The sequence below is a fragment of the Uloborus diversus genome, chromosome 2 (genome assembly GCF_026930045.1).
Source record: "Uloborus diversus isolate 005 chromosome 2, Udiv.v.3.1, whole genome shotgun sequence".
In the NCBI taxonomy this organism is placed as follows: domain Eukaryota; kingdom Metazoa; phylum Arthropoda; class Arachnida; order Araneae; family Uloboridae; genus Uloborus; species Uloborus diversus.
In genome coordinates this window covers 70175661-70198217 of record NC_072732.1, presented here as the reverse complement: position 1 = coordinate 70198217, position 22557 = coordinate 70175661, and the positions used below count along the sequence as shown (strand labels likewise).

Genomic DNA, 22557 nt, shown 5'->3' with positions numbered 1-22557 from the left:
ACCAAATAAGCAGTTTATTATTCATGAGGTTAAATAACATGGAAAGAAACCGTGTTTGTACTTGTAAATCATTTATGAAATTCTTAATCTCTAAGGTAAAGAACTACACATCCTCTCTCGACTGTGTTAATAAGCCAAGGCTAAATGAATAAATTACTATAACAATGTCGTTGCAGTAATAGATAAGTGCTTTACGTATAGTTTAGTTTTATTTTTTGTGACATTTTTGTTTGAGTAAATATTGTCTTTGTTTATTATTCTTATATGTAATTGAATTTTAGCAATAAACTCCAGTGCTGTAATTATTTGCAGTTTATTTTGATTAATTTTAGTACTCAAAAATACTTAGAAGCACCTGCAAAAGCAAAAACACGAGAAGGGTATTAATAATTCAGCCGACAGAGTGGTTTAGTGGTTAGACGCTGGTCTCTTACGCCTAAAAGCGCAGGTTCGATCTTGGCTCCCGTCGGTGGATTTTCAAGAAGTAGAAAATCGGCAGAGTCCATGCCTTATGATTATACGGCATGTAAAAGATCCCTCAAGTACTCGTTTGTCATGGAGTATTTTTAAAAATTAAATTCCTAGTGCAGTTTCGCCTCAAATAGAGCCCAGTTGCCTCCATCTAGTGGAGAAACTTGGACGTCGAAATTCTCATGGCAGTGGCATCCCACCGATAGTGGTGCCACGTGAAAGAGTTGTAGCTATGCCGGGTAATTGCACCAGGTTTGCCAAAAGCACTGCCTCTACCGTAGCCCCATTAGAAAGAAAAAAAAGAAAAGGTATTAATAATTTCTCACTAATAATATTTTAATTTTCATTTCGAATGCTAGGGCTTTGAAAAATACTGTTAAACGAGCTGATGTGTGCATCACATGACTTCATTTTACTCTAATTTAATGTCATTTCTCCATTACTGGCAATTTTAATGTGATCCAATAGTTTACTCTCTAAATATCACCAACAGTGGCCAAATTTAAACAGATTATAAAAATGAATCGTCAAATTTGTTGCCAAGTTGGCGACAAATCTTGGCGACTAAAATGGCGATATATCGCCAAGTGTCTGCCAAATTATAACACCACTTGAGTTTACATCGAAATTAACAATGATTTCCCCCCAAAAAGAGCGAAAGACCCCTTTAGAAACACCCGAATGCAACCAAAATTAAAGGTGCCCAACTAGACCCCATTAGGAGTCTACGTACTAAATTTCAACATTCTAGGACTTACCGTTCTTGAGTTATGCGACATACACACGCACATACAAACGTCACGAGAAAATTCATTGTAATTAACTCGGGAATCGTCATTACGGATATTTCGCGGGTCTATACGTTCTTAGGCATAGTATATCCACGTCTTGTCGAGTCGAAAAAAAAAACCTCAATATTCATTCGGGGTGAGTAAAATTGAAATTTAGGTCGATTTTTGACTGAAAATTTTCTTGCGAATACAATACTTCCTTTTTTTTCAAAGGAAGTAAAAAAAGTTGCTTTTGCTATCTATATTCAAGAAATAACAACACTACACGCCTTTGTGAGCTTTTAAAATATTTTAATTTTGGAGAGACATGTTGCATTGTCCCTTCTAAAGTTTTGTCTTACACGTATTCGCGAGCATATTCTTGAACACATATCGGTGACGTCAGCGTATTCTCACTTCGTTTGCCATTTTTTATACAATTGCGTACATGCATTGTAAAAAACAGTGCTTTTTTTATTGTTTACGCGTGAGATATTTCAGTCAAATTTTGATTTAACCGCAGCTTTTTTTGTAAATCAACTTGAGAAAACTGAAAGACAGAAAAATAATGAAAACGCGCTTACTGATTCTTACCCGTCCTTCTGTCAAATAGCAAAGTTTATGAAGGCTTGATCCCCACTCATAGAACGCGCCATCATTTTGTTTTAAATTGTTAACTACGGTGTTTCTAGGAAGTACTTCACATATAAAACAATAATTTCGTAAAAATATTTTATAGTTTTTTTTTTACATAATACATGCTGTCCTATAAATAGGACAATAGTCCAAAGCACAACAAAAATCTCTTTTTTTTTCTCTTAACTTCCGGGGAAAGAAATTGCTTACGAAACTTTGGAAAATAGTCAGAACATTGTATTTGTTGCAAATAGTGATTGGTTTTCTATTGCAATTTTACAATTGGCATCTTCTTTGTGGGCGTTTTTTACCATTACATGCTCATTGTTAAGAAAAATGATTCTTTGTCGTTTTGTTGCAAATTGCGCTGTCTTATTTTATTCATTGGAATTAAAAAGGAATGACATTGAAAGCGCCAACATTATTCATAGTGAGATGCCAACACCCATAATTTATATCCAAATTTGACAAAAGTTTTTTTCTTGAACATCATACAGCTATGTCTGCTAAAATAACGCACAATTCTTTCATCGATTGTTACATTCTCGGAAAATAGGCTGCAAAGAAACATTAAGTTTTCTAACAAGGTTCAAATTTTGTAATAACGATCTTGTCTGTCGATTTTTGAATTATCATTGAAATGTAGATAATGTTTGTTACCAGTTTTATTTATAGCATTCATAACAAATGTTATGCCAAGATCGGTAACATTTTTCCAATATATTTTTCACGGGGCTAATATACCGGGAGGTTATAAAATAACGTGAGGTGTTCAGAGCCCTCTAGCGAGCAAAGTAATTGACGAAACTTTGTCAAAGTTCATTGGCATACTCAGTATACCATGGGATTCAATTTCTGATGTAAAAAAACAAATAGTACCAAAAATCACCACCAGGGGAAATTTTGGCGTTGAAAAGATGTAATACTGTGACTATTGAAGGATTAAATGCTAACTGATAAAATATGCATCAATTTTATTCACAAAATATGATTTTTACCAACAAGTGAGGTTCAAAAGGACCAACATCGAGATTTTCTAGGTACTGCATACTCCATATTTTCCACACCTCTGGGGGGGGGGGGGTATTCATTTCGCCTACTTGTAACATTTTTCTCGTTTTAAAAGTTGATACATCGGAAACATGTACCAGATAAACAACGCCATTACGAAATCCCCATGGTTAAAAATCACAAGTGGAAGATTGGGCGACCACGGTCTCCTTACCGTACGATATGCATGACTAATAAAACTGATATCAAAGAAATGTTGCCGCCATACACTCAGTACTTAAAGCCCAACAAGGGGTAGTGCGCCATCTTACATGAATATTACTCAGAAAGAAATCCTTGCTGCCATGCCGATATTTCTTCCTGACGACTTTTGGTAACATTCTTCTCTTGCTACAAATTGAAATATCTTGTTGGTTTTATTGAACCTCATTTGTAAACAACAATTATTTGTAGCAAAAAACTTGATGTAATTTTCAATTGGCATGTTTTAGCATTTAGATCTTCAGTATTCGAAAGTAATACATTTTTGTAGCACCAAAATTCCCCTGGTGGTGACTTTTGGTACTATTTTCTTTTATTGTAGAAATCAAAATCCCATGGCCTGCTATGTACGCCCATGAAATTTGGCGATGTTTCGTCCAATACTTCACTTGCTAGAGGGCACTGAACATCGCACATTATTTTATACCCACCCTGTATAATAACCTTTAAAAATATAACACAAGGAAAAGCTGGAATTCACTTTCAATTCTCAAAGATACTAAAAGAATGATCATTATTTTGGGAAACATATAAGGGTTTGTTTCTCTAACGGTATGTGATACAATTTCTTCAGCCATTACATGAAAAATTTCAATAGAGTTTTTAGTGTTCTTGTAAAGGAATAGATTTTGTACACAGATACAAATTTTGGTTTATATTTTTTCCCACTTGGCTTTTTTCATATCGAAACTGGGCTGATCACATTTATTCTTCGTAAACATTTCTGCACTTCCTGCAGCATCTTGTACAGAAGATTTCTCGCTTCATGTTGCTGCGTGAAAATTTGTGAAAGAGTCATCTATTTCTTCTTTGTCACTAACTAAATCAGGTTCAGGAGGAAGAATAACAGCTTCTGGTTCATCAATTTCATCATCAGAAAAAAAAATTCTTGTACTCAATAGCTTCCTCAATTGTCAGAAATGTTTTCACAATTTATTAGAATTTAGAATATAAAAAACTTTCTCATTATTTTGCATTTCCCTGTAAGAAACATTATAAAACAAACCAAACAGCAAATTATACTCTAATCTAAAAGGAAACCTAAGATTCAGAATGATTTCTCTAAAGAGAATAGGTGGTGTACACATACAAAAGATCTAGTTTTGAGGAATGCAAATCTTTACATGCCTTGTATACGCAAAATAATACCTGGGGGGGGGGCACTCATGCCAATCAACCAGCAACCCATCCAACTAAAAACTCCACCCACTTGACCTTGTTTTATTATTGTATAAATACTGCTTGTTACACGAATTTCTGGTAGGAGTGTGTGAATCAGTAGAAAAAAAGGGCCCTTATTGGACTGTTGTCCTGTTTTTAAGACATATTTCACTAAATATACCTACAAAATATTATTGTTTTCTTGAATATTTTTATTCATAGCAGTAGCTCATTCCTTATATTCAAAAACAAATCCTTTATTTTTGTACGGAATGTATGTTTTTATGTAATCATGAGTAATTTAAGTTTTTTAAGTGTTGATTTTATTGGTTCTTTCCAAATTTAAATTTAATTTAACTGTCAGACTTTTCCTTGTATATTATACACATGTTTTGTAGTAAGTTACAACCCTAAATCCAGGGCTAAGGCAGAAATACTTAAAATATACCACCAGCTCAGTTATTCCATCCGAGGACTGCAGTTTCGTGCTTTTTAGCACTCATCAGCCCGGAATAGGAATCACATGAGCTGGAGGCGAAAAATCTCTTAAGGGAGCCAAGAGAGCCAAACAAACTGGTTGCTAATGCAGAATTAGCAAACCAGATGAGCGACCGCAGCAATGGTGTGGTTCAACTCAAAGATTGATGGCAAAGCTAAGGTATTTTGTAGTAAGTTACAATCCTAAAGCCAGGGCTAAGGCAGAAATACATAAAATACACCACCAGATCAGTTATTCCATCCGAGGACTGCAGTTTCGTGCTTTTTAGCACTCATCAGCCCGGAATAGAAATCACATGAGCTGGAGGCGAAAAATATCTTAAGGGGTTACTGGTAGCATTAGCTACCAGTTTGCTTGACTCTCTTGGCTCCCTTAAGAGATTTTTCGCATCCCGCTCATGTGATTCCTATTCTGGGCTGATGAGTGCTAAAAAGCACGAAACTGCAGTCCTCGGATGGAATAACTGATCTGGTGGTGTATTTTATGTATTTCTGCCTTAGCCCTGGCTTTAGGATTGTAACTTACTACAAAATACCTTAGCTTTGCCATCAATCTTTGAGTTGAACCACACCATTGCTGCGGTCGCTCATCTGGTTTGCTAATTCTGCATTAGCAACCAGTTTGTTTGGCTCTCTTGGCTCCCTTAAGAGATTTTTCGCCTCCAGCTCATGTGATTCCTATTCCGGACTGATGAGTGCTAAAAAGCACGAAACTGCAGTCCTCGGATGGAATAACTGAGCTGGTGGTGTATTTTAAGTATTATACACATGTTTATCAAAAACCTTTTGTGACCAAGTTTGGATAAATTCATCTCTTAATTTGTCATATATGCTTGTTTATTTCAGCAGTCCTGTTTATAGGACAACTATAAATAAAAATCGATAGCTATTTGAAAATTTCAAATAACGATAGTATGAATTTAAGTTTACGTGTCGTGTTTTTTTTTCTAGCGTTGGTGAAGTGTTATAAATCAAAACATTGCATCTTGTTTGGTCTTTAATTTTCTGCAATCAGTTGTTTCAATTCAACAATTCATTTGATTTTTTGCCTTGCAGCACAGTAATCTTACTTAATTCTCTTTTTTATTTATGAATGTATGCATTAATACTGAATCATTGTGCCTAAATGTTTTAAAACAGCCCTTAAACATGTTAATTTAGTTACTAAAATATGACGTCTACAAATTTAGGCAATTTACGAGGCAACGAAAAGTAACTTTTGTGATTGACAACCGGTGACTAAAATTTTATGCTTTTCAGAACAATCTATTTGCAATAATAATTCTGGAAATGAAGTGATCCATATCCTCTTACTTCATTACTAATACGACCGTATATGAAAGTCAAACCACGGAAAAAATATCGATGTTGACGTAAAAAAGAACATTTACGAGTACCAACACTGACCTCCTTGGAAAATTTAACTGAAGCTGAACAGAAAACATGTTTAATTAAGAGAAACTATTAAGGCAATGTGATTCTGCTATGTGAAATCCAGCCGGCGTAATATATATAAATTTGGCAAAATAATACAACTTCTATTTTTAGTAAAAAGAGTAGCGTTATACCTTTATTTTTAAAAATTTATAATTCTTATAAAGAAGAGGGGTTTTTGACGTAACTCTGTCCAATTATAATTTTGGTGTCCCCCCCCCCCCCAATCTCGCCGACACGAAATTTCCGCCCCCTCCCTATTTTTCTGTTTCTTTGATACAGGAAAGGGGTGGAAGAAATTTTAAATGTAGGCGAAACTGGGGATAAACCGCGATTTTTGCTTAATTGTTCAAAGATATCTCTAACTTGTGAAAAGTACACCCATGTGGGATGTGATCATGTGATTTAAACAATAATTTATGTGATTTAAATAAGAAATATGTCGGCTTTTGTTAAAAAAAAAGTTTGAAAGTGTCTCCTTCTTCCCTAAACTTAAAAGTTCAGTACTTTTTTTTTAATTAAAGTTTATACATCATCAATTAGAATAGCTATAATTTACAAGAATCGTTTGCTTGCATTTCGACCTTTGATTGAAAAACCAGAGAGTGTAACACTTAGTGTATATGTATTTTTTTTCATACCTTTTAGTTTTGTGTTCGATCGAATTTCGAAAACTTTCAATCCCGCTTTTTCTTAACCAGCATCTCAAAACTTTGTTCATCTTATAAATATTTTCCTAAAATATTCGCCTAGTAAATGTTTTATTTTAAAAACTTCAATGCATCACTCAGTAAGAAATCCTCTACAACAGCATTCTTTTGATTTCCGTATTTGAAACACCATAATCTGAAATCCAATACTTTATTTCAAGTTGGGAAAAAAGGCTTCTAGTTTGTTAGAAACTTCATCCGATAACAGATAAGGGATCCCCTTTTTTCAGAGATACGGCAAGTTCGTAGGATATCAAGCCCCGAAAAAAGCACATTTTTCTTAAGATGAGCTGTAATAAAAGTAAATAAGACGCTTAATAAGGTTATCTTATCTATAAGGTGAGTGGGGCTTTTTTACGTGTAGTGCGTAGTCAATGAATCTAGCCCATCTCAACTAATCACGGCTTCAAATAGAATGCATAAAGGTTCTATGGGATGCATTGTTACCTCTGTGAGGGATCATTCAATTCCCAGGAAAATCTTCTGCTTTATATAAACAGCTAGGATGATGAATGGGCTTAACTTTTAAAAAGATGAACCATTTCTGTAAGAAATAACGGCTTGCGTCTTCAAGCATTTCATAACTGAGATAACTGCGCATTTAAATGTGTATATTTATTTTTGTTAAAAATATTTTTTCCCATTTAAAAGCTTTTGATATATTTTCAATGTTCTTTAGCTTGATTTGGTGTGATAATATTTTTAAACGTCGCCAAAAACAAGTTTAACTATTTTAATTATCAAGTTTATTGTTGTAAAAGTTTAAAAAATAATTTCAACGTCGCTGACTTGAGCAAGCATAGAATTGTGGGTTTTGAACAGTTGAAACGTTTCAAATAATGCTGGTTTTCGAATCTTTCTTTTAATTCAAATAATCGGTTTGGACTGTTTTTCAAGAGCATTTAATTGCAAAAAATACCATTGAAGATATGTAAAAATGATTATGAATACTTTTGAAGCATTTAGAAACTAAAAAAGTGTTTGGGTAGTAGCAATTAGTAAGAGTGGAACAATGACTTTAAGCTCATGGGATAAAACAAGAATTTAACCTGAAATCTATCGATATTACTACCGGTAAACGGAGATAGACCTCTTTTATATTTAATTTCATTTACATTTTATTACTTTTTTGTTTACATCTATATATATATTTCTCTTAGGCACCGAGATGGTTTTAAAATACACTATCAGTTAAAAGACCTATCGCATTGCACTTAAAAGTTATGAAAAAATAAAACTGAAAGCAGTTTTTTTTGGGGGGGAATAATATGTATTTTTACTCCTACATATTTAGAGTTAAATTCCACAAAATCATTTTTACTACTTTAAAACTAATATCAAATAAATCTGACGGAAATTTTTAGTTTAAATGAAACATATTATAAAAGTTTTAGCACTTTAAAATAATTTTGGAAATAAATGAAAAAAAAGAAAGAAAGAAGATAAACCACGCAATTGTAGCATAAAAAAACGAACTAAAGCTGTTTTACTCGCACAATTGTATTCGTATTAAATGAAGATTTATCGTTAAATTGCAGTTTTCGAAAATAATGTTAATTAAAAAACCCACATTTTGGAAAAGTCCCAAATTTATCAATACAATCTAAATGGAAATATCAAATACGGCATAATGAAGATTTTGCATTTTAGGATGATTGTTTTGTGCATAATATAATCAGAAATTGAGTGAAGTTTTGGCAGAGTTGGGTGAAATTAAGTTAGATTTCTTACAAATGATCGTTGCTTCACTGCTTGGATAAATACACAATTATCATTTTGCGAAAATAAACTTCAAGTAATTGTAACAATTTCACCCATTTTGTAATGACTTATATCTCCAGGGAAAAAACATAATAATTTGGCAGCATTATGCATCCAAATAGAGGAGAGAAAACGTAAAGAAAATAAACCAATAGGTATGTACTTTTTTCAACGGAACAGATTTTAAAACATGATTAAATCTGATTTTGAATCTGTATTATTATGATTTTGATCTTGATCTTGGCTATTACTTTTAATCATAGAATCAAAAACGGGATTTAAACAAAAAATTAAGTAAGGTATACCGACCAGTAAATGAACATTTAAGCACAACTCCATTTTAAAAAATTCATTGCACCCTAAAAAATGTAGCATTTGGCACACAACAGTAAAAGCGTTATAAATACGTAATTATATATATATATATATATATATATATATATATATATATATATATATATATATATATATATATATATATATATATATATATATATATATATATATATATATATATATATATATATTTTTTTTTTTTAATTTTGGAGAACTTTCATAAATCGGTATGAGTTTTTTTAACTGGCTGAAATTAAAAAAAGAAGCCATGACCCAGTTAACAAAATCCCCAACCAGTGGGCAAACAAAGCATTTTCTAGTCGTTTTCTTTCTGGAAATGTGTAGAACGAAACTACTCCTGTCAATTACTCTAAGAAAAAACATTTTAAAACCATTTTTTCCCTAAGGAATTAAGAGGTTTCCTCTCACAAATCGTGTAGCCTGATTCTATGCTGTATTGATGTTATGAGTCTGTTTAAACTAAATTGAAAATTGACAAAACATTTTCTTCGTTACATGCAATATATCAGACAGCCCGGTTGTCACATTCTGAGACTGAAGTTTCGTTTTTGTTTGAATTCCTCAGACAGGAATAGTGAATAACCGAACCCCAAGCTTTGCATTCAATGCACGAATCGATTCGCACCATGCTGCAGACACTCGTTGGTAAGATAAATTCACTATGCAAGTATGTGGGCACTCTGCTTCAATTAGATGACATCTGCCTCCTGTTTGGTTATTCACTATTCCTGACTGTTGAGTACTAATAAGAACGAAACTGCAGTCTCAGGATGTGATAACCGGGCTGTCTGGTATATTCCACGTAGTTCTGGGGCCGTAGTCCTGGCTTAAGGGCGGTAATTTACTGCGAAATTTTCTGATTCATTTACAACTAATAAATACAATTGGATAAACTTAAAAAGGTTTACCGCTCGGGTTTAAATTGAGTCGAAAAATACAGAGTTATAACAAACGATTTTTATGTTTGCCAAACGGTGTACATTTAAAACCATTGCACTCAATGATAAACATATATTAAAAAAACCTCCAAGTTTACAAATTTTTGGAGTATTACTTGCACTGTCAATTACCATTACCGGGACGGTGCTACAAAATGAGTGGGACGAGTTATTCAACCGCCTGGACATATTTTGGTTGAACGAGGGGGATGGGAGTACATCGAATAATTATAGTGCATGCTATAAAAATTGTATATTTTTAAAATTTTATAAGATATTTTTCATCCTCACCCTTTATACTTTTGGATAAATAGCCTTTTGAATACGAAGCAGAAATTTGTAAGTAGCCATGCATATTTTCTTTCATTCTAACGAAACGAGTCGCACCATTTTCCATGTATTTCTTTTGCAGCATTATTTTTTTACTTGTGCATACTTAAAGTCTACGCGTCTTTAAATCATTTTAACAAAAAACTTCATAACATTTAACTTAATGAAGTGTCTATATTGCTGGAAATTTAACATTACATTTTACAAACTTCATACAACAAGGAAACTCTTAGATGAAAATTGATATGTACCTTCTACTCTGAAAAGAGTAAATCTCGTTAATTTGAAAAAAAAAAAATTTACTATGAAATGAGAAACTCGTTGAGACTTGGTTTGACTTGCTTCAACTTGATCTTAGTTCCCCGCATCCATTTAGGGCGAGAAATGTGATTCTAAGTAATGAATAGCAAAAATGGTTTTCATGCGATCGGAAGAAATCTATTTCGGAAAGTGACAGCACACCTCTTAGGGGAAATTAATTCCATCTTATTACTTTACGTGCTAAAAGTTAGAGCACAAATAACAGTTTTTGCTCAAATCTTGTTTTAAATTTTTGTTCTGAATATTAGACGAAATCACACATTGCTTTTTTTTTTAATGTATAACACAGAGGATTAATTTTGAACAAAATTTTTGGTGGGATAACTTTTTGAGTTTTTTTATGGTAAAATTGACATGCTCATTTTCGAACTGTAGTTAGTTTTCTTCTACAGACTTTCTCAAGGATTTTTTATTACGAGGGCCATCCGGAAAGTAATACCCGTTTGTGAAATAAAGACACAGAAGTAAATATTAAGAAATGTAAACATGTTTATTAAAAAGAGCATACCTTAACTACTTCTCCACATAATCTCCAAGCAAATTTAAGCATTTGTCATAACGTGTGACGAATTTTTTGTATTTCAGCGTCATATTCCTCCACTGCCACCAATTGAAATACGTAGTCACGTCGAATATTTCCCAATTGAATTGCTGCAGAAATTGTTGTGTTATCCCTGCTGCATGAGGCCTGGCATTGTAATGGAGGAGAATGAAGTCATCAGACAATAGACAAGGCCGAACGTTTCTTGCGTTGAGAAATTTTATCACAGTCCTCCCTTCACAACAGGCGGAGTTTTCAACTTTTTTACACATTATGAATGGCCACAGAGAAACAACACAGGCAACGCTACACTGTAAAAAAATTCCGAAACATTACTGGGTATTTTCGTGTTATGTTTCTGGATTTTAATGGTTTTTATCCACTTCCTGGAAAAATCAAGTATCATCGTCAAAAAGTTTCCTGAATTGCTACAAGTCGCACGAATGCAGACTTTTCACAGTTGCAAAAAATATTTTTAGCTCCCAGTTTAAAGATTAACTGAGCGTGTTTATGGCTTTAGTTAAGTTGCGGCCGTGTCCATGCTAATTAAGCCCCCAAAGGGGGAGAATAAGTATGGATTACGTTGCTTTGCAAGAATTGCAGGCGAGTAAAATTCTCGTTACTTACCAGCAATTCTGGCTTAGCTTTGGCCATGTTTGCAATAATGCTCTTGGAACTTCCTTGATAAATCAGGAAGATACCGAGCTATTATATTATACCTTCTTAAGTTTACGCGAATTTCCAGAGACAACACTGGCTTTTAACGGGAAGATTTCTGAAATTTTCAGGAGGCTTACAGGATAATGTCAGGAAGGTTACTGAATTTCAGCGAAAAACGTTCATGGATTTTGCAAGATATGTTACTGGCAGGAAGTGGGCACATCAGCTGCCCATTATTTCCCAGGAACGTTCCTGAATCGTTTTTACAGTGTAGCGTCACGGAATTTGCAACAGAGAAGGCAGACAAGCCACTGAAGCGGTCTGATTTTGACAGGCGGCTACTCGCGTCGTCAGCGCCTTATGCGGCGGAAACGAGTACTGCTTTCCGGATGGCCCTCGTATTATTATTTCATATACATTTTATACACGACTGTTGATCTTTCTATTCCGGTTTCAACTTATGATTTGTCTTAAGTGTGTGTCGATTATAAAACTATTTCAGTGGTGTAGTTATTCAGTAGTACTTAGAATTTTCTAAACTACAGTGCTAAACACCGAACATATTAGTAGTTTTTCATAATTTTAGTACCCACTGCATGACGTCACTCAAAGATCACCATTAGGAAAAACAGTGCAAATGATCAAGATTCATACTATTCAGCCTTCCAAAAAAATCAACAATTTTGTGTCTGGTGCTATTCAGAAAGACAAGGTGAAAGAGAGCTACACTCGGCAATGTGTACACAAAACGTTCCAATGTGAAAGTCGCCCCACTTTTACTTGTTCGCAAAACTCAACCGATTTCCTATTCCTACGGTAGTTTCTCTGCTTTGCTGTTCATATTTTCTTTTCCTACGTTACACATATTATTACAATTACAAAATATTAGTTGATTGAACATTAAGATAGGTGGTAACTGGGGTAAGAGGGCGGTATGAAGTGTTACATCTTTTTTCGCTTTAGGATGTGAATTAAAGTTTTAAATTTAAAACCTACAACTTCTTTAAATTATTAAAATTATTAAGAAATTAAACTCTGTTTTCTCTCGTCTGGTAATATTTTTTTAAAAATATGAAAAATATGTCAGCAAAAACTGAAATCGTTTTTCGCCATCTTACCCCACCTGTGGGGTGAAAGGATGAAAAGAAGTGCGTAAGATGTCAAACACCTAAAAGCACGCATGAAAAGTGAAAATTATTTTTTACAAATACCTACAGCTGATAAAAATGGTATAACTAATACGCTCTTTCATCCCACACGCTAAACAGCTTGCTCGAAGGATGTTGTCCGCCTATATCTCTCGCAGATACGTTTCCAGTTGGAAAGAGCTAGACCTGAATGGTTCTGCTGTATTAATTATTATTGATTGATTTACAATGATAAACACTTTGTCTAACAAACTACCTGTTGATACATGTTAAAGATCATAGCCACAATTAAAAGTGCTTTTTTAAAATGAAGTTTTGGCGAATGGTTTAAGTTAAAGTTAACGAAAATCGATCGAAATTTGGAGTTTTTGGCTCTTTATCGTAACAATTTTGGTTTTCTTTCGTAGAAGGGATCCTGAACTTCAAAATAAAGAATGATTCTTGTGTTATTTCAAATCCAATATTTATTTATTATCAAAAATTACAAAGACTTGAAAAACCCGCTTTGCCCTACCTAGGGGCCTAAAGCGGGTAATCCGTTCGTGTAGAGCGGATAATCTGAACTAATTGTGATTTAGTACATTTGATAGTTAAATATGAGGTAAAATTGATTAAACCAATTGACTAGCTAACTTCCATTACAAAAAATAAATAAATAAATAAAATTCTTTTAAAATAAATAAATTTGTTTTGAGTTTTAAATAAAAATCTAACACAGCACATTTGTTTACTTAACATAAAGACATAACTAGTTGAATCAATAGACTAGCTAATTACTCTTATAAAAAATAACTTGTTAAAGTTATACTTATCCTATTTAAATAGAAAATCTAAGTCAGTACAATTTACCAACATATAGAAAGCGGGTATAACCGCTTTGCCCTACCCACTTTGCCCGGAAGCAGTTTTTATTTCAATAATTATAATAGTAAATTTAAAAAAAGAGAGAGAATGAAATCACCATGTTTGTTTGTAGGTGAATGATTTTCAATAATAAAGTAATATTATTGAAAAATTTTTAAAAAGCTGGTCTTCTACTAATCACAAGTTACATACAGCTGCTTCACTTTGACAAATTTATACTCGAGGGTATTCGGGCAAATACGGCATATGTATGCATCGCCGCTACCCGCCATGCCTACCCGCTTTGGGTCACTCTCCCCTAAATGCAAAAGGCGAGTATGAAAAAAAAATAATGACTACTAATGAAACAAAGTCTTAAAGTGTGGCATGAAGGAAGCTTTCTCCTTTCTTGATTGTATTCCTGATGGTCATCTTGAAAGGAGAAAATGCTGGAAAAATGAGGAGATACGGAGAAAGTGTCAAGGAATTCTTTAGGTGTATGAGAACAGTTTATAAATTTGCAGCCTTTTAAGTTATTGTTTTTGCCATAATAGGACCTGAAGAATAGTGGTAAGGAAGAAGCTTCTTCTTTTGTATCCTGGTTGTTTTCTAGTTGACTATCTGAAGTTGAGAGAGCGGAGGAAGTGTCTAGAAAGCTGATATCTGAGAGAAAACATTTGAGGAGTTAATAGACAATAAAGGTAACTTGTTTGGATATGGGGACGGGGGAGGGAGTGAGGGATAAAAATAAATATTTTCAATTTGATATTAGAAAAAATAATTGCAACTATATACACACAAAGTTAAAATACATTCAATGAACCTTTTTCCTTTGAAATTTTACAAATGAATTCGGAAGTTAAAATACTTTAGTTTCACTTTTGTTTCTTTTATTCACACACGTCGTTTTGAGGAAGAAAAAACTTAAGCATGTTCAATAGTGTATCCAAATATGTACTCTGCCCGTTATAGTATACTATGGCTGAATTTTTGTCATAATTGTGTTTAAATTTTTCGATTAAACTAGAGTGAGAGATTCCCAAACAGTCTGGAATAGTCAAGACCTAATGTTAACCCAGAGCTTTTGTAAAAGAAAATATTAATTTTATCTCTAAACATTTTTCATTGACAAAAACATGTTTGTCTCAATATCTACGAATATTTTTCAACGCGGGTCATCGGATAGTACGCCATTTAACACCCGTAACAGACTGTCCTTTGCAACCTCAGGCACTTAGAGTGTATTCTCCTGAGCACTCTCATTGATTTTCTTAGAGATTACAACGGAGTTAATTAAGAACAACGCTTCCAGCCGCTTGTTTGAAATGGAAATTCGATAATGGCAAGAAGAGGGAAAGAAAAAGAAAGAAAGAAAAAAAAAAGAGAAAATTTACATCTGCCTTGGGAAAAGAAGACAATGTATTTGGGGTGTGGAAAAGAATTCATGGATGAAAACTATTAACCGCAAAAAAGAAGTAAATTGATGATAGACGAAAGTAGGGAGAAAATTTGAACATTGGATTTTTATTCTCAAGATTTATTTGCCTAATGTGTTTCAAGACAAGGATCGTTAATGTAATTAATGTTCGATAAACCACTTGAAACTGAAGCAAGAAATATTAGGAAACTTAAGAAGAACGTTTTATTAGAGCATATTTCTTCATTCTTCATATTTTACTTTGTTCTGCTGTTGTGCTTTTTCAAAATATTTTCTTTCCTCCAAAAAACAAACAGTGTTTTTTTTTCAATGCAAGCGAAAAATATTTACTCTTCATTTTCCGCCCTTATGTAAGTTTTTATTTCCCGTTTTCTTTTTTGAGTAGAATATTTTACGAGCAATAATATAATTTATTTGCTTTAGAAAAAATATATAAAAAGCAATAATGCAGATTTGTTGAAGAAATGCAGTTACTTTTTATATTTAAATACAACTTAAACAATTGTGCAAACCAAAATATTTCGTTACTTTTAGTTTGTAAAAGAAATTACCAATTTGTTTAAATGTTTGCCAAATTTTGATCATTATTAAGTCAAAAATATTGATTCGTACATTGTACTGAAAACATTTTTATAACATTGTATTTATAAAATAATATTTTTTTAATTTATAATATCTACTTAATTTTAACAATTTCATCTTACCGATAGTACCGCATACTTTCATCATAGTTGGGTTGCTTCTAGTGATGTACTAAATAATCGGCGGCTATCGGTAATTGGTCATAACCGGTCTTTTTTTACCGATGGTAAAATGGCTTTAGGTATCCGACTGCGTTCGAAGACATTTTTTTGAAAAAAAATCTGAACATTTCTTTAAATGTTATTTTTTAACTACATATGTTTCAAAACTATGAAAAAAATGTAAAAAAAAGTTTTTAAAATATTATTTTTAAAACATATTCTACATTTGAAGAAAAGTAGTGAAAAAACGTGTCTTATGCTAACAGCTGTGGGAAAAATTTGGTTCTAATCGCACACAAGCACTTGTAGTAATACATTTGTATGACATTAATGTGTGTTTTGCTCTAAAAGTTTTATTATTTTTTTAAAAACGTACTGAAATATAGCCGAACAAAGTTCCTACACTGGTATTTTTTCGTAAACAAACGCCTTTGTTTAAACTTATCCGCATGAAAATATTACTTAATAATGAAATTCAGCTTAGGTTTTAAAGGAAAATATCAAGCATATTACAGAGAACTATCTCAGAATATTTCACATCAATACTCGAATAATTTTTTGAGATATCATTGTTACAGTAGACAGCTTTCTTTAAAAATATCGTTCTTCAGAAAACGCGTTTAAATGCAACTTCCGGTCTTTAGTTTAGTGTACGACTCTGTAATAATACGGCTATAACTCCAGTTATAATTCACGTAGAGTAAAATCTAAAACAGTTTTGGAAAGCTAATGAGTCAGACTACAAAATGAAATCATAAAAACTATTACGAAAATTTCATCGAAAAATGTCGATTTTAACACAGTAATAAATAAAAAATGTTGCTTTAAAATAGATAACTATGCTGAATGAGTTCATAAATAGTAACTAAATTTGCTTTTCTCCAATAAAAGCTAATATGAGTTTATAAATTTATGTTAAGAACAATAAAAATAGGGAATTAAAAATGCTGAAGTCATTCCTCTTAAAGATATTTATTGAGTGTTTGCTTTCTTAAATAAATTTTTCCGCAGTTATTCTAGAGGCTAACTGCAGTACTTACATGGCATAAAATTAGAAGATAAAGAGTGTAAGTTATAATAGTTACTTCCAAACTGCAAATATTCAATAATTGTACTGAGAACTAAATGAATTTTCCAAGGTTATAATAAATGTAGAATATGAAGCTTAATGTTAAATACGGATTTTTCTTGGGACCTTTTTTTTTAATTTTTGGGTGTATTTTTACTACTACTGTCATCACTGTGGTAATTTTTTAAAAAAAATGTGTGTGCGTTATGTGTATAGTGCCAAAATAAATGTTTTTAGATGTTATATTACTAAGATAATTCATGCTTATCTGATGGATATCATTTGGAGAAACCCCGGTATCGTGATTCCGCAGGCGGGGAAGAAATGGTGATAGCCCAACACCTTCTGCACTTCCAATACATTCTTCGGGAGCTGAAATATTTTGTTTAAGACATTATGTTGTACGCACATAAAATATTAGACTCGAATCATTCTTATATAGTTGCATCGAACAGTGATTCTTCCGTCTTAGGTGTATTGGGAAACCCAGGTTCTGAAATATTAGGTATGAACGGTGTAGAATACATCACAAAAATAATAACCATGATCAATTCCAGGTAAACTATTTATTTTTCATTTACTTTCCTCTTTTCTTCTTTAATTTCATCATTATAACACAAGAAAAATATCACTCATGACCTTAATATATATGTATAGATCAATCAGATTTATCACCCACTATGTATATGGATGTGCAGCAATCGCCGCGCAAATTGTGTACACTTATAATACTAATTTAAAAGAAAGGAGATGATACTTATCAATATCACATTTTACGAAGGAGATAGGGTCCCGATTTTCGTGTCGATGCTGACGGCACGCACCCATTCGCCATCAAAAGTAGCGGGGCAAACTCAATAATAAGACGAACTAAAAAAAGAATGCATCACTATCCCCACGCCATGCCGATCTGACTCCCTTCCACGACGCGACCCCGTAGCATCAAAAACCCGTTGCCAAACGGGAGAAAAACTCCCCTTTGCCCGTAAGAGACAACACAACTCGATGGACCTGGAGCGCCGCCACTTCGAGTGAAGTAGAGGCAAAGCCGATGCATTGTACGGATCGAAGTGGGGTGGAGTCGCGACGCAGAATGAGGTAACTGATCAAGATTGCAGGCGGGAGTGCTGCAAATGAGAGGAATTAACAATCGTGGTACTGGAAGTTACCACATCCTCCCCTTCGAAAGGATGAAAAAAAAAAAAAAGAACTCCAAGTGGAAGACACAGAAGTGTGGAACGGAGCATTGTCGAGGATGTACAATAGTGAGCCAAGGAGGTGGTAGCACCAGAACCCAGGGCAGAAGTTGTCGGCATACAAAAGAGACGAAAGTGACAGAGTCTCACGGTCAAAACGTGAATACAACCAGAATGCGGGAGAGATGAAAACAATATATACATGACAAAGAAAATCGTGTGGGAATACATTGCATGCGTCATGTGTACATAGGTATTGGGGAATATAGCAAGCACTGAAAACCAAAATGACAAACAGAAAACGACTTATATTATGATACATGTGACACCCTTCATTGGTACACATAACACAAAAATACTGTCACAAATTTTTCTCATGATTAAATAGCACATACTACACTTCATTCTGTCTTAAGCTGCAGGAATACCAATTGACAATTAAAATACCATTTTAACAAATTGTTCCTGGAAAAAAATGTATATACATATAACAATTCAATTATGTACAATTTACACGTCGAACAATACATGTATGCAAAACAACAAGTAGAATTTAAAAAAAATCATTTCGTACATGTGGTGGCCAGCCACAATTTGTAAAAAACATATGAGAAGTACATACATAAGAAACATTACAATTGAGTACTCATAAAAATGTGTCAGGTAAAACCAGAATACGCAACAAACATATATGTACTAAAACCAGTTGCACAAAACAATATGGATCCTTAAAAAAACAAATATTGAAAATATAAAAAAAAAATACCAAATGCATGCAGGAGGGAAAACGGTTGGTGGTGCAGCGCTGCAGAGACATTAGGTCGCACAGAGGACGGAATGCTAGGGATCCCAAGCAGGAATAGGAATGCTAAAAGATTTAAACGCACAATGAATAATACAAATCTTACGAATTGTTGCTAAGGCATTCACATAAGAAAATATTGACTGTTGCTAAAAAGAAAAGATAACTTTGACCTGGGCACATAAATACATTTGGAGTGCAGACAGAAAAGATATATATTATGGCATATTAAGAGTACCAGGAAATGTCCACAGGATTTTTGTATGGTTGAAATCCAAAAAGTAGTGTGGCTGTTGAACACAGGAGCAGGTGTACCAGACGATCAAACAGAAGCATAGGATAGCTTGAGCAGACAAGTCCTCATGGCACGGAACGAAAAAAAAAAAACATGCAGCTGACACACGGGCACATTGGAGCATATGGGGTCGCAGGGGTGTCTCACCATCACTGTGTAACCACAGCATAGGACAGGCCACGTCCAGGTAGGAAGCCTAGATGATTGGATCCAGGGTGATCAATTCCGGAACAGAACATCAAGACTCAGATGAGGAGCAGGGCAGGTGGTTCGATGGGTCACTGTTGCAGACTTACGGTGAGCTCCAAATCATCCCGCAGGTCGAAGCCGGCACATGACACAGGGGCGTTGCGGCAGGAGGACTAGATGGGCTGCTTGGAGGCACGGGGACGCAAATTGTATCTAGCTGCTGAAGGAGCAGAAACTTGGATAGGGCTCGGGCTATTGTCATTTTCTGCAGAGGAGAGAGGGAGATTAGAGGCAGAATTCACTGGATTGTAAGGAGGAGGAGGTGTGGAGGCTGCAGGGGCAGTTATTGATGGGTTGCCGTTGGTTTCATTGATATTGGATAGATGGGGTGCCCGAGGAGGGACCAGCAAGATTCTATCAATGTGTACCTTAAATTTGTGGCTGTTTGGGATGTTGGATTTCTGGATTACAGCCACGACATTAGAGATCATTTTTAAGATGCAGTAGGGTCCGCCGTATGATGGTTTAAATTTGTCTTTTGATTTCAGATACACCAGGTCTCCTTTCTGGAATGTGCGAAGCTTTGCCTTAGGGGCTTGGCGTGCGTTCTGTCTTCTTCGCTTCACCAGTGTGTTCTGGTACGCCCTGTCGTAAATAACCTTGAGCTCGTCAAGTATTTTGTGCAGCTCGAATGCTGCATTGAGTGAAAAGTCTATGTTTACGTCGATGGTGTCTGTGAGTAAGGATAAGTTCCTCCCAAAGTGAAGGACATTAGGTGGAGTTTTAGTGGTCGAGTGCATGGTGGCATTGTAGATTGCTTTGTGGACTGCTATAGCATATTCAAAAGACTTGTTCTGAGCCATAAGGGCGTTGACTGAAGATTTGATCGAGGAATTGATCCTTTCGCTCAAACAGTTGGCTTTGGGATTGCCCGAACATGTGTGCCTCAACTGTATACGAAACAAGTCTTTAAAGGCGTTGAAGACTTCTGCAGTGAACTGTGGTCCGAGGTCTGCAAGCACCATCTCTGGTCTGCCAAATGTTGTCACATATTGGAAAAGCTTCTTGACAACGCATGTGGCAGAGGTGTTTTCAAGAATGTAGAGTTCGATGTGGCGAGAGAAGGCATCTATGACGGTTAAAATTGATTTCCCGTTTGAAAATGGGCCAAGCAAATCCATCGAAATTAATTTCCCTGGAGCGTTAGGCGTTTCAGGGGTTTGGAAAGGTGCCTGCGGAATCTTGTGATGTTTAGATTTGATACATATGTGACAGCTCGCTATGTAATTGATGACATCAACCGACATGTTCTCCCAATAGAACTTGTTTGACAAAATTTGATAAGTCTTCGAAACACCGAGGTGGGTGAGATGGGCAATTGCAAGTGCCTTGGCTTTTAACGTGTTGGGGACAACAATTTTAAAATCTGCATTAGTAGGATCCGTACAGGGTTTCTTGGAAAACAACAAAATTTTTCGTTCTGGGTGTATGCAGTAGTGTTTCCATTTCTCTAAGTTAGTCCGGTTTAGTATGTCATTGTAGATTCGAGAGAGCTTGGTGTCGTGGAGCAATTCTTTTAATAGCCCAGTTTCAGTAATTTCTAATTCAGCATCTCCTGTGGTGTCTTGAACCAAGGTAAGGACTGTTTCTACATCCTTAATTATGTTTGGAGGATGTGATTGGATAAGGTTGCATTCTGTGGGATCGGGAATAAATTGAGGGAGACTGGAGCTGGATATTCCTGCTTGCTCTGGTGAGATTTCAACAATTTCTGGTAGCATAACTTCGTCTTCTGGCGTCATGTCAACAACGGGAGTTATCTCGGGATCGGTCAGGATATTTTGGTTGTCAGCGACACTTGTCTGATTGCATGGTGTCCTTGAAATAAAGTCCGCTAGGCGATTTTCCCTCCCCGGCAGGTGGACGAATCTGTATTGGTATTCGCTCAAGCTGAGCAACCAGCGAGTTGTGAGGGATGCAGGTGATGTTGTTTTTGAGTAAACCTTGAGCGGGGCACTGTCGGACAAGATATAAAAGGCACGGTTGTACAGGATGAATTTAAATGCGTGTATTGATTTTACAATGGCCATAAGTTCGACCTTGATTGCAGGATACCTCTTCTCACTCTCAGAGAGAGTCTTGGAAAAGTATGAGACAGGTTTTAAAACGTCTTCCTCTTTTTGCATTAGTACCCCTGCAATTGCAACTAAGCTTGCATCCGTGTTAAGATAGAATTCTTTGCCCCAGTCAGGCTGAATTAGGAAAGGTTTCTTAAAAAAGGTATCTTGAAGTTTCATGAATGCATCATTACACTGTTTAGTCCATATGAAGGAAGACTTTGGGTGGGTGAGACAATTTAGGGGGTGCACCAGGTTTGAGTAATGGTGGATTAGGTTTCGGTAAAAGGCACACAGTCCTAGGAATCTTTTAAGTTGTCGCTTGGTAGTAGGGGGTGGAAAGGAGACAATTTTGGAGATATTTGCTTGAATGGGATGGATCTTTTTTGCAGAAATTTCGAATCCAAGATAGTTGATTGAAGATTTATATAGCTCGCACTTCTTCGTAGAGAGAGTCAGGTTAAACTTGGTTAAGACTGAGAATAATTTGGACAGTTTTCTTGTCATATCGGTGAAGGAGTCAGCACACAGGACAAAATCATCTTGATATGCGAAAATTCCAGGCTCATTTACTTCCTCTAGGACGCAATCTACCAGATTTTGGAAAATAGAGCTTGCGGTACGGACCCCGAAGCAAAGACGTTGATACTTAAAGGTTCCGAAAGGAGTGACGAAAGCAAAACGGTCTCTATACTCCTCAGGAAGGTGAACGTGGTGGTATGCACTTTGTAGATCAAGAGATGAAAAATAGCGGTATTGGGAAATTGCATTAATGATTGTTTGGATCTTCGGAAGTGGGTAGCTAGCATGGCAAATTAAAGCGTTGACCATACGTAAATCAAGCGCAAGCCTGTATT

The 22557-nt window shown here is 34.9% G+C and overlaps 1 protein-coding gene across 1 annotated transcript; it reads right to left on the bottom strand.

The window, feature by feature from the left end:
• Positions 1–19756: 19756 nt before the first annotated feature.
• LOC129216355 (uncharacterized) lies at positions 19757–20608 on the bottom strand. The gene has a single exon (XM_054850568.1). The coding sequence runs from the start codon at positions 20606–20608 to the stop codon at positions 19757–19759; it is 852 nt and encodes a 283-aa protein (XP_054706543.1).
• Positions 20609–22557: the final 1949 nt, after the last annotated feature.